Genomic DNA, 14,184 nt, shown 5'->3' with positions numbered 1-14,184 from the left:
GTATTTCTTTTTTAAACCCCCCAAAAAAAGTCATGAAACATTAAGCTGCAAATGTACTTTTTATGTAGCTACGACATTGTTAAATATTCTTCTTCTGCGTTTTCTGCTTCGTGCATTAAACAGCAGTTTACTCGAGCTTTCTCTCAGTTCTCGTGCTCAATGTTTAAAGTACTTCCTGGTTACATGCTTCTGTCTCAGAAGTCCATTGTTCCCTTTTGCTGAACGGTCGCTCAGTGTTGGACGAGGAAATCACAGCAGACCCGCCATCCGTTTAATGAGGGTGTTCTGGTCCTGAGGGTTCATGGTTTCATACGTGTCCAGCGCCAGGGAGAAGGTGGCGTTGCCGGATGTGAGCGTGCGCAGGATGGTGGAATAGCCCTTTAGAAGGAAAATGGGTATAACTAGTGAGAAAATGATGAGGGGAAACAAAATCTTCTGAACTGGATGTCCTCTCACCATCATGTCTGCGAGCGGTACATTCGCCAGCAGCACCTTGCTGTCATGGCGGCTCTGGATGTCTCGGACGGTCCCTCGTCTTTGAGCTAAGTCCCCCAGAACGGAGCCAAGGTGCTCCTCCTCGACGGTCACCTCCAGGGACATCATCGGCTCCAGGACCTGACCTCCTGCTAGCTTCATGGCCTGTGTCCAAATGAACAAGACGGTTTTATTAATCCAGTGGTTCTCAACCTCTTCCAGTCACAAGTCATAAATATCGACGTTCAATAAACACCTGAAAGCATCCTCGGACATGACAAATGTCTTTTATAGAAAATCAATCAATACATTTTTATCTGTATAGCGTCAACTCATAAGTGTTATCTCGAGACACAAAAAGTAGGTAAAAGACCTTACTTATTGCTATATTACAAAGATCCGGCCTATCCATCATGAGCACTTTAGCAAAGAAGCAAAAGTTACAGTGGCAAGAAAAAACTGCCTTATTAAAAGGCAGAAATCTTTGGCTGGATCCCCGGCTCATGAGGAAACAGCCTTCAAAGGCCTAGACTGCGCCGGGATTGGAAAGGGATAGGGGGAGAGATGGGATAAAATGCAGGAAAGGGGATAGGAGTTGTTCAGGCAAGCCGTTGAAAACGTTTTTGTGTTTGGCTTTAACTTCATCTTTCTGTACTCCTCTCTCTCTGTTACATTTTTCTTGATTCATTCGATTATCCTGCAGTAACTTATCTGACACAGGACACCATGACAGTTTACCTTGAGCATGCAGCGAGACAAACAGGCCGACACCATGGTGGGAGACGTTCCTGGTTCCATGTTGACACTTTGGATGAGCGTGGACACACCCAGTAGAGGACAACCTAACAGAGGACCTGAAGACAGAGGTATGTATTAGTGTTTGAGTTACTCCTGAAAAATGCCTCTTAACTGAAATAACCTACCCTGGACACCTCGCTGAATTATACTACAATTTTAAATATTCTTCTCCTATGTATTAATTTTAATATCCTATTTCTTTTATGCATCATATTTTATTTTTTCATTTTTATATATATATATATATTTTAATTCTTATTGGTGTGCATTAGTCTCTGATTGATTGAATCCCTGTATTAACAGATTAAAGTGTGTGCATGTAAATTGCACATTTACAACCCCAGATCTCTGCATTCTCACATTCACACCTCTGCCTCCCAGCTAAATATTTCAGGTTTATATTTATCTTAATATTTGAAATTTTCCATATCAGATATTTTAGATACTTTATTTGAGTCTTCATTCGCACAGTTTAGTGGAATCCATCAATCCAGTTTGTAATAATGACATCTGTTCAATGATGATACCTTGTAGGTACGAGCTGTTAACTCCGTTCTCCACGGCCTCTTTAGTTTCTGGAGACAGCTGAGCCGCCAGTTCTTCAGTGAAATCTATTTCACACGAGGATCCAGAAGAGGAAATGTCCACGGGTCTGACCGTCAGCTCCACGTTCACAACATGCCGTCTGTCCCCGACAGTACGGTCCAGAATGTCTGAGTTACAAGATGACAGCAAGAAAGTTTAGTGCAAGTAGTTTCACAAGAATGAATCCTCTCCAGTTCATGACTTAAAAAAAATGTTTAAGCTTTATTTTTGGGCTTTTTACGCTTTTTCATTTTAGAGATAGGAGCGTGGAGAGAGTCAGAAATCAGAGAGAGGGAGAGATCAGGGAATGACAGGTGGGAAAGGGGTCTCAGGTCAGACTCGAACCCAGGCTGGAGGGTTGGACCTGGAGGACTACAGCCTCCATACCCTGGTCCAGATTTTCTATCATTTTCGGTACCATGTGTTTTAAAAGTAAGAGTACCAAAGCTTTAACAAAAAACCACGACCACGTTTGTACCTGTAGTCGAGACCTCATTGAGAATGGTCTCCCTGTAGGCCACCTGAAGGGGTCCGAGGTGAGTCTCGATGTCGTACTCTCGTCGGATCCGATCGTGGATGATCTCGATGTGCAGCTCTCCCATCCCGCACAAAATAGTCTGAAGACGGAGAGAGTGACGCACATTTAGCCGACTCACAGGTGGAAGGTGAACTGACTGAAAGAAAAGCCCCAGGATAATCCACTGATGGCATTACCTGTCCAGAATCAGGGTCGACCCTGACCTTGAGGCTGGGGTCTTCTCTCTGGAGGCAGTTGAGCGCGTTCTCGAGATCTTCCAGTAAAACACACAATCACAATCAGTTATTCTAATCCTGCTGAATCATCATGTAAAAATACTACGATCACAGTTACTGACCGGCCTGTTTGGACATTGTTGGAGGCTCTATGGTGCAGAAGAAGACCGGATCAGGGACCTCCACCCCTGATAGGATCACACCGGTGGTGTTTTCCCCGCGTTTCTTCTCCGCCCTGCCGTCGCTCTGCGCTCGGCGGGCCGCAGCTGCTGCCGACGCCTTGGAGGAAACGATGGTGTCCCCTGTGACCGTCTGAGGTCGGGGGGGGGGGGGTTAATCAACCTTCCTCTTTATGGGAAAAAAAAATCTTAAAAATAGTAAACTGGGATTTTTTTAGATCTGTACCTGCTTCAGTCCGACAGTCAGAGCGATGTTCCCCGCCGTCATCGAGGAGATTTCCACATGTTGATCAGCGAACGGCACCAGCAGCCTGCTCATACGCTCACTACAGACGACATCATCCTTATCAAATTTATGATTTTTTGTCATTATGTATTGGCATGTTATGGGTCTGTAATAAAAAAAGTGACCTACATGCTGTTCCTGTTGATGTTGTGGACGGCTGATTGAGGCTTCAGCGTGCCGGAGTAAATCCTCAGGAACACCAGAGGGCCGCGCTGCTTGTCGTGGAGGACCTTGAAGGCCAGCGCACACAAGTCGTCCTTATACCACCGCCTGCAGGAGGATGAATTCAAACTTGAGCTAAAGGTCTAAAAATAGTTATTACATGCACACACAGAAATGTATTTGGCTCATTTTATCCGTCTACCGTGCAATCAACTTAACTTTTGACGGTTTACTTGTTTGAATCTCATCATATTGAGTTACCCTGTGATTCCGTCTCACAGTCACAGTTCACTCTCTGCTTACCTCTCACTTTTATTAACCAATGAGTGATGACTCGCTGTGAGTAGGAGTGTAATAACCTTTTTCAAATCTGAACCTGAACTGTTTGACTCTGAGGAAGTCGCAGTGCATCAAAACGTTAGTCCTTTTGCACCTTCATAGATTCGCCTGAAGTGATTCATGTGCTCCAGGACTTTATCTGAATCCTGCCTGAGAGAAGGAGTCAACTGAATTACATTTTGAACGTCTAAGGTGTTGAGATCTCCCGTCACTGCTACTTTTACTTTAACAGTGGAAATTCGGGCTGGGAAATATATCGAGTTTTTAAGATGTATTGATATATTTTCAAACAACATATAGGGTAAGACAATATCGTTAATATAGATAAAGTTTATGTTTCATTAAAATAACGTCACAGAGGTGCCAGGTCACCTTTTTCTCATCTCACTGATGATGACTGACTGTCTGTCCCTCTTCACCCTGCTCCTCCTCTCTCTCTTTTATTGTATTTAAGGAACATTTTTATTTTATAATATTACTTTTTAAATTCACAATCAGGTAGTTTATTTTTCCATGTGTTTTCACTGTTAATAATACATATTGATATATATCGAGTATCGCCATTCAGCTGAACAATATCAAGATATGAGTTTTGGTTCATATCGCCCAGCCCTAGGTGGAAATAAAACCTCCTGATATTTGCTTTTACTCGACGGTTATGTTCAAATCCCAAATCAGTCTAGAAACCAAAAAACATTCTGTCCATGAAGCTGAAATAGAGCAGAAAATGAAACCTTTGCTGTTGATTTAAAAAAAACAAACAACCAAACCAGAAAATTCCAAAGAAAAGTCAAATCAAAGAACAGAAAACACACTTTAAGATGGACTTTAAGTCATGCCTTCAATCAGCACGGTTAAATCTCTGGTCTAAGTTAATTACGGGGTTGAAGAGTTCACACTCACACCAGGTCATGGTGGCGTTCATCAGGTGCGGGCAGGTAGGCGTTGATGGCGTCTAAAAGAGGCTGAACTCCTTTGTTTCTCAGCGAGCTCCCACAGAGAACCGGGACGCCTTTACGGGCCAGAGTCACCCGCCGCACGGCCTCCTGCAGCTGGAGAACATTATCGGGGTTAACTCCTGTTTTCACTGACTCTTCTTCATATGATTACATCGTGGTAGTGCGCAGAAAATCTCTCACCTTGATGGAGGGAACGGCGTCGAAATTGTCACTAAAATCAGTCAGCAGCAGTTCTGCAAACTCGTCGTCCAGATCGGCAACCTGTGACGGAGAGCACAAGTGTTAATCAGAGAGTAAAAACCTGGATCATTAGTTTCCATACTGCTTGTAAATGTTGTGACGCGTACCTGCTCTATCAGAGCTGCCCTCGCCTCAGCGACCTCCTGCAGCAGCTCCGGATCGTCTGATTGGTCTAGAGGTTTGCTTTCAAACATTCGTCCGTCCTCTGCCATAGATCTTTGCTTCCATGTTAGCTTCTGGTTTGTTAACAAGTCGACCACACCTGAGAAGTTTTTGCCACAGCCGACAGGAACCTAGAAGGTGAGAAACCAGCATGTTAGCGTTTTCATGTCAACTTCTTTATTAAAAAGACAAACCACGGCTTCAGCGTCATTTATCTGAATTTTTATTTGCTTCTGCAAAACGTATCAAAGTAATATTTCTGACAGCATGTGAAAGTTTCTCTTTCTTAATCTGTCTGTGATTTTTTTCCATTGTCTTACCTGCAGCAGGACTGGATTGGCTTTCAACTTCCGCTTTATGCTCTCGATGGAAAAACTGAGGCTAAAGGGCGGGAAAAATAAAAAGAGGTTACAGAGATTTAAAAAAGTTAAAAGTTAAAAGTTTTGTGTTTTTGACTTTCATTCCTGTTAATGTTGTTTGTTCATTTATTTATGTTTGTCTTGTCATTTTGTATCGTTATTATTATTTATTTTTTTGATACTACTCTTCTTAAATGTACTTTTTTTCACGCTTATCCATTTATTTTTATTAAGTTATTGTATTTAATTTTTTGTGAGTTTTCCACTCTTGCACTTTTATTCTTGTCTGTGAACTAAGTGGTCTATTTGTTGGACTGGGAGGGTTGTTTATAGGGAGAAGTGATACTGGGTTTTTGAATGTTTCTGGGGGAAAAAAAAGAAAAATGCTGAACTGCATCCCAATTGCACTGTATGTCTTGAACTTTCTTTAATAAAAATATGTTGAAAAAAAAAAAAAAGTATTGTGTTTTGGGTCGGGCCGTTTGGTCGCTCACTTTGCTGCAGGTTTATCCATCTTATTCAGGAAACAGACACAGGGAACGTGGTGCTTCTCTGCTTGTCTCCACACCGTCAGAGTCTGAGCCTGGTGGTGTGTTCATGGAGAAAAACACAGAAGGAAGCGTTGTCAGGCCAGAGATCACAGTAATCAAATAAAAACAGCTCGTTTTGGAGGATTTTTCAGGGGTGGATATAAAACTGATTACAGAGGAGACAGAAATGAACCAATAGGGCGGCCAAATTTCCCCAAGGGGACAATAAAGTGTATGGTATCAATATCAAACAGCATATGTGTATATGTTTGTCTTGTATGTCATCGTTTAGTTACTCTGCTGTGTTTTAAGTAGGAACATAATTCTAAGATTTGTCCAACACTGTATTTATTGATTGCATTGATGATTGATTTGTACTTTGCCTGTTGTTGTGTTTGTCATTTATTTCTACTTTTGTCTTTTTCTGTTCCGTCTTGGACTTTTTTTGTTTTCATAATTTAATATGTGTGGATTTTAAACTCATGTTCGTATGAGTTGTCCCCAGGAAGAGTAGTCACTACTTAGGTAGTGGCTAATGGGGATCCAAATAAACAATAAACATTTCTGCCCAATGTGACATGCAAAAGGTTTGCAGGCGGCTTCTTTCTTGTACAGGAAATACAGATAATACTCCAACATCTGCTCCGCTCTTACGTTCAGCCACATTTAATCAGAATAACTTTACTGCTTTAAACAAGAGGTTGTCATGGCGGCACATGATGGAAAACAATGATCCCAAACATGTTTGTAGTAATAAAAAAGAAGCAGACAGCTCACCTCGACACCAGCAGAAGCATCAAACACGGCCACGGCGCCGTCAAGAACGCGAAGTGCTCGCTCCACCTCCAGCGTGAAGTCGACGTGTCCTGTAGTCGAACACACGGGCAGACACATGAACAGTAAGTCGTAATCCACAGACGTGTTTACTTCCCGTCACGCTGTTTGTTTGTACCTGGAGTGTCGATCAGGTTGATTCGATGACTTTTCCAATCGAATGTGACTGCAGCCGACTGTATGGTGATGCCTCGTTCCCTCTCTTGAGCCATGAAATCTGTGACTGTATCCCCATCGTCCACATCTGAAGTGAACACATCAGTTAAAGAGACGGGGGGAGGGGGGGGGGGGGGGGGTAAGTTGATAGAATACAAATGTTTAAGCACATCACTCACCTCCTAGTGCTCGCGTGTAGCCGGAGTAATAAAGCATCCTCTCTGTCGTTGTCGTCTTTCCTGCGTCAATGTGCGCCATGATGCCGATATTTCTGATCCTGCATGTACAAAGAGTTCACCTCTTAAAGTGAGCAGAGCTAAATCTAAACATCTTCTAAAGGAAACGAGTGAATGCAGAATGAAATCACTTACTTGGATATATCGGGGTTGACCACAGCGCGCAATGATTTCACATCATCTAAGACAGAGAACATAAAGAACAACAACCATTATCTCCTTGATGCTATGCTAAGTCTGTTTCAATGTCAAACTGTGTGTGTGTTTAAAGGTGAAAGGATGAATCATCATGTCAAATATTGAAGGAAAATTCACAGCAGCTAGTTACACTATTTAATTGTTTTAATCAGAATCTATTTTATTTTTCAATCCAGTTTGAAAACTGTTCTTTTGCATTTGAACAAAGTTTTAGTTTTGCTTTTATTTAATACTTTGTAACGGCTTGTGCTTGGTTTGATTTACTTCATCTTTGGATAAAAACCTTTCTTTTGTTTTGAAATAAAATAAGGAACTTCCTGTAGATCGAAAGTTTGCAATAAAATCGTAACATGAACCCAGTATTGTGATATCGAGTACGAGTTGAGTGTAAAGTTACAACCCTCAAGTTTTGTGTACAAAATGCACAATTACAAGAAACAGAAAGCCACTTCAAATCTCAAATACTAAGACTAACAAATGTCTGACAATAATTGCATTATTTAACACTAAATTAAAGTTTTTGATTTGGTCAAGTATTGGATTAGAACCTGGAATCAGCTAGTTCTTATATGTTTGAACAATCAATCAATCAATCAGTGAGTTAGAGCAGGTAAGTCAGCATGTATTGATCTAACATCTATTGTCTTCATCCTGTATGTTCTGCTCTATTTTTATGTTTTTAATGTTTGTATGTAATTTTCAATTGGTTAAATTTTATCGGTGATAGTAAATATTCTTACTTTGTTATTTTTACTGTATTTTATTTTAACTTTGTTTAATCTCTTCAGGTGATGTTTTTGAGATAAGCCCTCATGGGTTTCTGTTTCTACCTCACCTGCACATGTGTTTTATTTTTTTTTTTATTTTTTGTTTCTTCTTTCAAAAAAATGTGCAAATAAACTAAACTAGATATTTTGAAAACAACGCACCTGGAAGGAAGCTGTAATGTCTTCTTACACTCCTGCTCACTTCACATCTGCAGCACTGAAGTCCAGCAGATAATAAAATCTTTCCCTGTTGATGAAAACAACCAAGTTAACTTGAAAATAACACATGAAATGTTTTTTGTACAGAGAGCACATTAAAGCTTACCCGAAGCATCCTGCTTACTCTCCAGGAGGCTCTAAGAGGCATATTCAGCTCAGTGTTCTCCTCACAGTCAATCCGAGCCTGAGAGGAACCATTGTGGGACAAGAAGACTGCAGACTGGAAGCACAGCTGAGGAAAGTGATACAGGATACAGGAAGTCTAAAGGCTCTAATCAATAAATATGAACTTCATTTAAAAGCCACTAAAGCGTTAAAATGCCCTTCAATACAATAAAACTCTTTCTGGCTGTCAAATGTCACGCTTTCATAAGGTACAGCTCCAAAATACATCCCCAGAAACAAGGACGTGAAGCTTAATATTCCGGTGTTTCGGTTTGATAAGTTACCGTGCTAACTGGGGACTGCGGCTTGAGGAATGAGTCTGTGTTGTCATAGTAACAGCAGCTAAAAATGTCAAATTAAACTTCAATGAATGACTAATCAAAGAGCCGTTTTAGCGATCGCTTTAAGTTTTCAATGTCTGTTGTAACCACGACAACCACTGACGGTGTCTGCCGGAAGTCACCAGTCAACACGGTCACACGTCAAAGCGATACACCGGGGTGGGAAACTAAGTCGACTTGACAAGCATCATTGTAAAATAGTTGAATAATCTTACATATTTAAATATATGTATTTAAAATGAATCTGATAGAAAAAAATAACTTTTGTAAAAAAAAAAAAAAAAACCGAAGCCGTTCATTTAAAATTAACGGACAAGATGTTACGTCACTGTGACGTACTTCCTCTAAGTATCGGCTCCGGGGAAAACAACATCTACAGCACCCCAGCCTCAAGTCAAAACACCAAGTATTCATCGCCGTTACCACCTATTATCACCTTCGACGTATTCTCCGTGGTCCTTAACTCCTTCCGCACAAGATGGTAAGAGGAAACCCGAGTTTAACTCATTTATTTGACTGTTATCTGGTAGTTTAACGGGGTAGCATGTCGTGTTAGCATTAGCTCTGGTTCACATGTGGTGGAGTGACGTGTGTAGAGTTCATAATAACACTGTTTATCCTCCAGAAGCAGGGATCTAGTTGAAAAGGATGAATATTAAACATATACTTAGTTTACTAATATTGAGGAGTGGTTCTCAGATTCAGACGTTTGAAATGGATAAAAATAACTTTAACCCTTTAGCAGCTCAAACAGGTCGCCTGGGTTCTGGATGGTTTTAAGTTTTGTCAATCTCGGTGTGCAGTTTTGTTTCTTAACACACATTAATACATTTCTGCATAAATCTGTCACTTCAGCCTGCTCAAAACCTCCAAACATTCAATTATATTGAGGATTTGAACCCTTTAAATGCCAGTTTGATGATATAATGCTTATATTTTTTTAATGAGAATATCCTCAAAATGATTGAATGTTTGGTAGTTTTGAGCAGAAGATATTAATGCAGTTAAGAGGAATAAATATGAATCTGTACTTTTCTTATAGCAGATTTTTGGAAGTGGACATTTTGTCCTCAATAACTGAAGAGGGTAGTAAATAGTTTTGTCAGTGTTCTGTTGATCTATTTGAAAACTATAAATTTGTAAATCCAAAATTTGTCAAGAGAGAGACTTTCTTACAAAAATAAAATTATGAGATGAGATTCAACTTTATTGTCATTACACATATACAAGTATAGAGTAACGAAATGAGGTTTGGCATCTCACCAGAAGTGCAAATAAGCAGAAAGTGCAAGAATCTGTGCTATGTACAGTAATTACAAAATTTACAGATGTAGACTAAAAAAAGTGAATTATTAGGTAAATCTGGATGGCTGGATTAATGGGATGCAATAAATATAAATAAATGCTATAAATAAGTAATGCTACAAAATAAGTGTGTTTTTAGGATTATAATATACAGATTAAGGTGCAGTGAATACAGATTAAGGTGCAGTGAATACAGATTAAGGTGCAGTGCCATATGCACTAACACAGCCACACTGATGGGCAGATCAAGAGGGAAAATGTGCCCAAACGGACAAAAATGTCTACAATGATGCACGAGGGTTAAGCAGCTTTATTTAAAGAAGTTAATGTTACGTTTATAGAGAAATCCTGGGTTCTTAGATGTTATTATTGTTTTACATGTATCTGTTTTTTGGGCTGTTTGCTCAGAAATAGGAGCTTCTTTACTTCCATAAAGCAAGGCATTTGCACTTTTGTCAAAGCTTAAACCAGGTTTTAATTGTACTCTTATCGGACTTTTGTTTTTCCGTTTGTAGCCTCAGAACGAGCACATTGAGTTACACCGCAAGCGGCATGGCTACCGCCTGGACCACCATGAAAAGAAGAGGAAGAAGGAGAGCCGTGAGGTTCACGAGCGCTCGCACAAAGCCAGGAAGCTGATCGGTCTGAAGGCCAAACTCTACCACAAACAGAGACACTCAGAGAAGATCCAGATGAAGAAGACGTGAGTGTAAACACTCGGCTTATTGATATGAATGGTGACGTTGTTTAAAACCAAATCATGATCAATAACAATTCTGTTTCATTTCTTTGCAGCATCAAAATGCATGAACAGAGAAAGACCAAGCAGAAGAACGATGATAAGACCCCAGAGGGAGCGGTGCCGGCCTACCTGTTGGACAGAGAGGGACAGTCTCGCGCTAAGGTCCTCTCCAACATGATCAAACAGAAGAGGAAAGAGAAAGCTGTAAGTACCAGACCTAATCAACAGTCCTTTTTTGTGTGGAGGTTGTCTAATAAAACATCCACTGATTCATTCAAATGTGTGTTTTGTTCATGCCGGCGATGTAACTGCCTTCAATTGATTGCTCTGGTTTTCAAAACAAGTGTGTCATGTTCTTGTTCAGGGCAAATGGGAGGTCCCGCTGCCGAAGGTGCGAGCACAGGGAGAGACGGAAGTGCTTAAAGTCATCAAAACTGGAAAGAGACAGAAGAAGGCGTGGAAGAGAATGGTCACCAAAGTTTGTTTTGTCGGCGACGGCTTCACTCGTAAACCTCCAAAATACGAGCGTTTCATCAGACCCATGGTAAGACCGCGTTAAACACTAAATGTTTGATTTATGTTCTGAACATTACTTCAAATCTCATTCTGCACAAACATTCACTGTTAATGTCTAAAGTTTAGTGATGTGCAGAACTGGTACATATAGGTTGCAGAATTCATCTCCCCTCTCTTCGTTCCGCTTCAGGGTTTACGTTTTAAGAAAGCTCACGTCACACATCCCGAGCTGAAAGCCACGTTCTGCCTCCCCATCCTCGGGGTGAAGAAGAACCCCTCGTCTCCTCTCTACACGTCTCTGGGAGTCATCACCAAAGGAACGGTCGTCGAGGTCAATGTCAGCGAGCTGGGCTTAGTCACACAAGGAGGAAAAGTCATCTGGGGTGAGTCACTTCCTCGTTTATTTACATCATCTACACTTCGGTGTTTACTTCCTACTTTTGTTGATATTTCAGAAATGAAGAGTTGAGCCTTTAGTGCAATAACTTTATGAACACTGAGAGTTTATCTGAAGAAGACTAGAGAGAATAAAGAGTGTTTTGTGATAATGTGGGAGCTAAAACATCTGTGTTTCTTCTCAGGTAAATACGCCCAGGTGACGAACAACCCAGAGAACGATGGCTGCATCAACGCAGTTCTGCTCGTATAAGACTCTTGACCGTTATACAGACTGTGCCTGGTCACTCGTATTTTTACTCGAGGACTGTCGATGACTACAAACAACACGAAGATGTGACGAGCAATGACCTTCATGTTCTGGGAACAGCAGGAAGGTCGCTGATGCTGCACCTGGCAGAACGTTTTCTTTGTAACAGGAGGATGTAAGAAGAAGGACAACGTGGTAATGATGTGTTAAATATGATTTAAATAAACCTGATTTCACACAAGATATGTTGGATTTGTTGTCCCTTTCTTTGCATACTTAAAACAGTGACACAGAATAGATCCTTGTTAGTATCCCGATTCTTCAGACTCTAAACAAAGCAGGCGGATTAAAGTGAGTCCAGTGTGAAGACCATGATCCTAATAAAAGTGGAGGAAAAGGAGAGAGTCGAGCAGCTAAAGATTCCTTTAAACATATATGATAACAGATGTAAGGAATTTGATCATGTCTATAAACCCCTCTATTTCAGCCCTGCTCAGAACAGGCTGTTTCTGTGTCTGTACCTTTAAATATGTAAATGAGCTGTGTCTGACCACGCCCCCTCTCTGGAAGGGCTTGGGGAGAAAGGGTTAGGGTTTGTAGACAGGTTAGAGACACACAGAAGACCATGGTGAAGTGTATTTTACACAATATGTGACCTTTAAGGGGAAATTTGACATTTTCGTCGTCCCTGCTTTTCTGTTAAATACACTAAATACTCAACAGTAGAGGAGTCAACATCGGCTTTTCTGACCAACTGAATCAATACATCTGACTGATTTCTAGAAGACAGAGCTGGGTTTCTTTCACCAGGATTTAATTCAACTCAACGCTTGTTCAGGAAGTGAAACTAAAACCTGCTTTAATAAAGTCAAACTTACACATCAAAAGAAAAGCTGTTTCTTTAATATAATGGTTTAAATCTGTTGCTATTTTCACTGGGTGTGAATGAGTGCCTGGAAAGAAAACGACATCAAAAAGTGCTTTTTAAACATGTTTTCTTATTTAGTAGTTTTGGTTCTGTCACGTGTTTTTTTTTATGACGGCACCATCTTTCTTTAATAAATCTGACTGGTTGAAGAATGTCAGAAATTAGGGTTGTGATTTTTCATGCAGGAGTTGGTGAGTCCTGAGGATAAACCAGTAGAGAGCCACTAAAGCAAAGAACCAATAGAAAGATTTATGTTGTAGCCAAACATACAAGACTTAACCCTGCAATAAAAAAACCTTTTCAGTTTCCTGCTCACAACATTTTTGAAAACGAGGTAACAGTGTCAATTCATGGAGCCTCTATTGGAGCCGCTACCTGTCTTTATGTTGCATTTTATCAGACCTCTTAAAATAAACACAAATACAGTAAACCAGGACAAGAGTGTGAGTAATATCAGACTTTAACTGATTCCTTTAGACTTATAAATGATGACTGGTGTATTTTTCTTTCTAGTTCTTCTTGAATAGTTGTTAAACACAAACCAGGCTCGTCTCATCCTCGCCCTTTATGGCACAAATAAAAAGCTCTGCCAGTGAACGCATGTGATATTACAACTCTCTCTCTTTTGTTCAGCCTTGGACCTGGAGCTGCACTTTGCACTGTTTGGCAATCTGTTTGATTCTTACATCACGCTTCTATCAGGTCAAATGAGCTGCTGTCACTTTAGACTTCTGTGTGTATTTAGCTCTCGATCTTCTAAATATACACTCAGTGATAGTACGGCTCTTAAAATAAGCTGGATCAAAGTTTATACAAACTCAGTCATGAACCAACAGGCTCTTTATTGATCCATCAGTCTGCCCTTGAATAGTGTGTCCTTTGGGGTTTAGATATTTCAGAAACAGAACGTACTGAGCAACTTCACCCTTCATTTAAACTACTACTGCTATTTAAGCTTCAAAATCTCCATTGGAGTAGCTTTGTTAAATGTTTTCTGCAGAGCCCAAAGGGGGACATTGGCAGAAAAAACAAGTTTCTGAAGTGCAAAAAAACCAAACTCTCTTGCTCACAACATACGTTCTGGTGCTCATGAGGAATTACTGCGCGTGCATATTCTCTTGGAAAACTTAAATACTGATTCATGAGCACGAGATACTTCCAAAAACCAAAAACTTTTTTGCACCCCTGTCCCCTGATGGCTCTGTAGTTCTAGGGAATGAGCTGTTTCATGCACCTACTGGTTCTCTCAGGAGACAGAGAAGCAACATTTTGACAGACTCTGAATTTTTGCACATCAATAAACCT

The 14,184-nt window shown here is 40.5% G+C and overlaps 2 protein-coding genes across 2 annotated transcripts; one reads left to right on the top strand and one right to left on the bottom strand.

Annotated features, from left to right (window-relative positions):
• Window positions 1-40: 40 nt before the first annotated feature.
• On the bottom strand, window positions 41-8,629 carry gfm2 (GTP dependent ribosome recycling factor mitochondrial 2). Its single transcript, XM_020650903.3, has 20 exons — window positions 8,343-8,629; window positions 8,180-8,264; window positions 7,188-7,233; window positions 6,996-7,093; window positions 6,779-6,904; window positions 6,604-6,692; window positions 5,791-5,879; window positions 5,258-5,318; window positions 4,883-5,068; window positions 4,716-4,796; window positions 4,480-4,628; window positions 3,205-3,345; window positions 3,016-3,115; window positions 2,733-2,922; window positions 2,572-2,648; window positions 2,336-2,474; window positions 1,800-1,985; window positions 1,213-1,328; window positions 457-639; window positions 41-378 (listed from the first exon to the last, which is right to left on the bottom strand). The coding sequence occupies exons 1-20, from the start codon at window positions 8,382-8,384 to the stop codon at window positions 250-252; spliced, it is 2,313 nt and encodes a 770-aa protein (XP_020506559.2). The 5' UTR covers window positions 8,385-8,629; the 3' UTR covers window positions 41-249.
• Window positions 8,630-9,062: 433 nt separating this feature from the next.
• Window positions 9,063-12,194, top strand: nsa2 (NSA2 ribosome biogenesis homolog (S. cerevisiae)). Its single transcript, XM_020650909.3, has 6 exons — window positions 9,063-9,223; window positions 10,563-10,750; window positions 10,843-10,993; window positions 11,154-11,333; window positions 11,496-11,688; window positions 11,887-12,194. The coding sequence occupies exons 1-6, from the start codon at window positions 9,221-9,223 to the stop codon at window positions 11,952-11,954; spliced, it is 783 nt and encodes a 260-aa protein (XP_020506565.1). The 5' UTR covers window positions 9,063-9,220; the 3' UTR covers window positions 11,955-12,194.
• The last annotated feature ends 1,990 nt before the right edge of the window (window positions 12,195-14,184 follow it).

This window comes from Labrus bergylta, chromosome 17 (assembly GCF_963930695.1).
Source record: "Labrus bergylta chromosome 17, fLabBer1.1, whole genome shotgun sequence".
NCBI lineage: Eukaryota > Metazoa > Chordata > Actinopteri > Labriformes > Labridae > Labrus > Labrus bergylta.
This window is presented reverse-complemented; position numbering and strand designations above follow the sequence as displayed.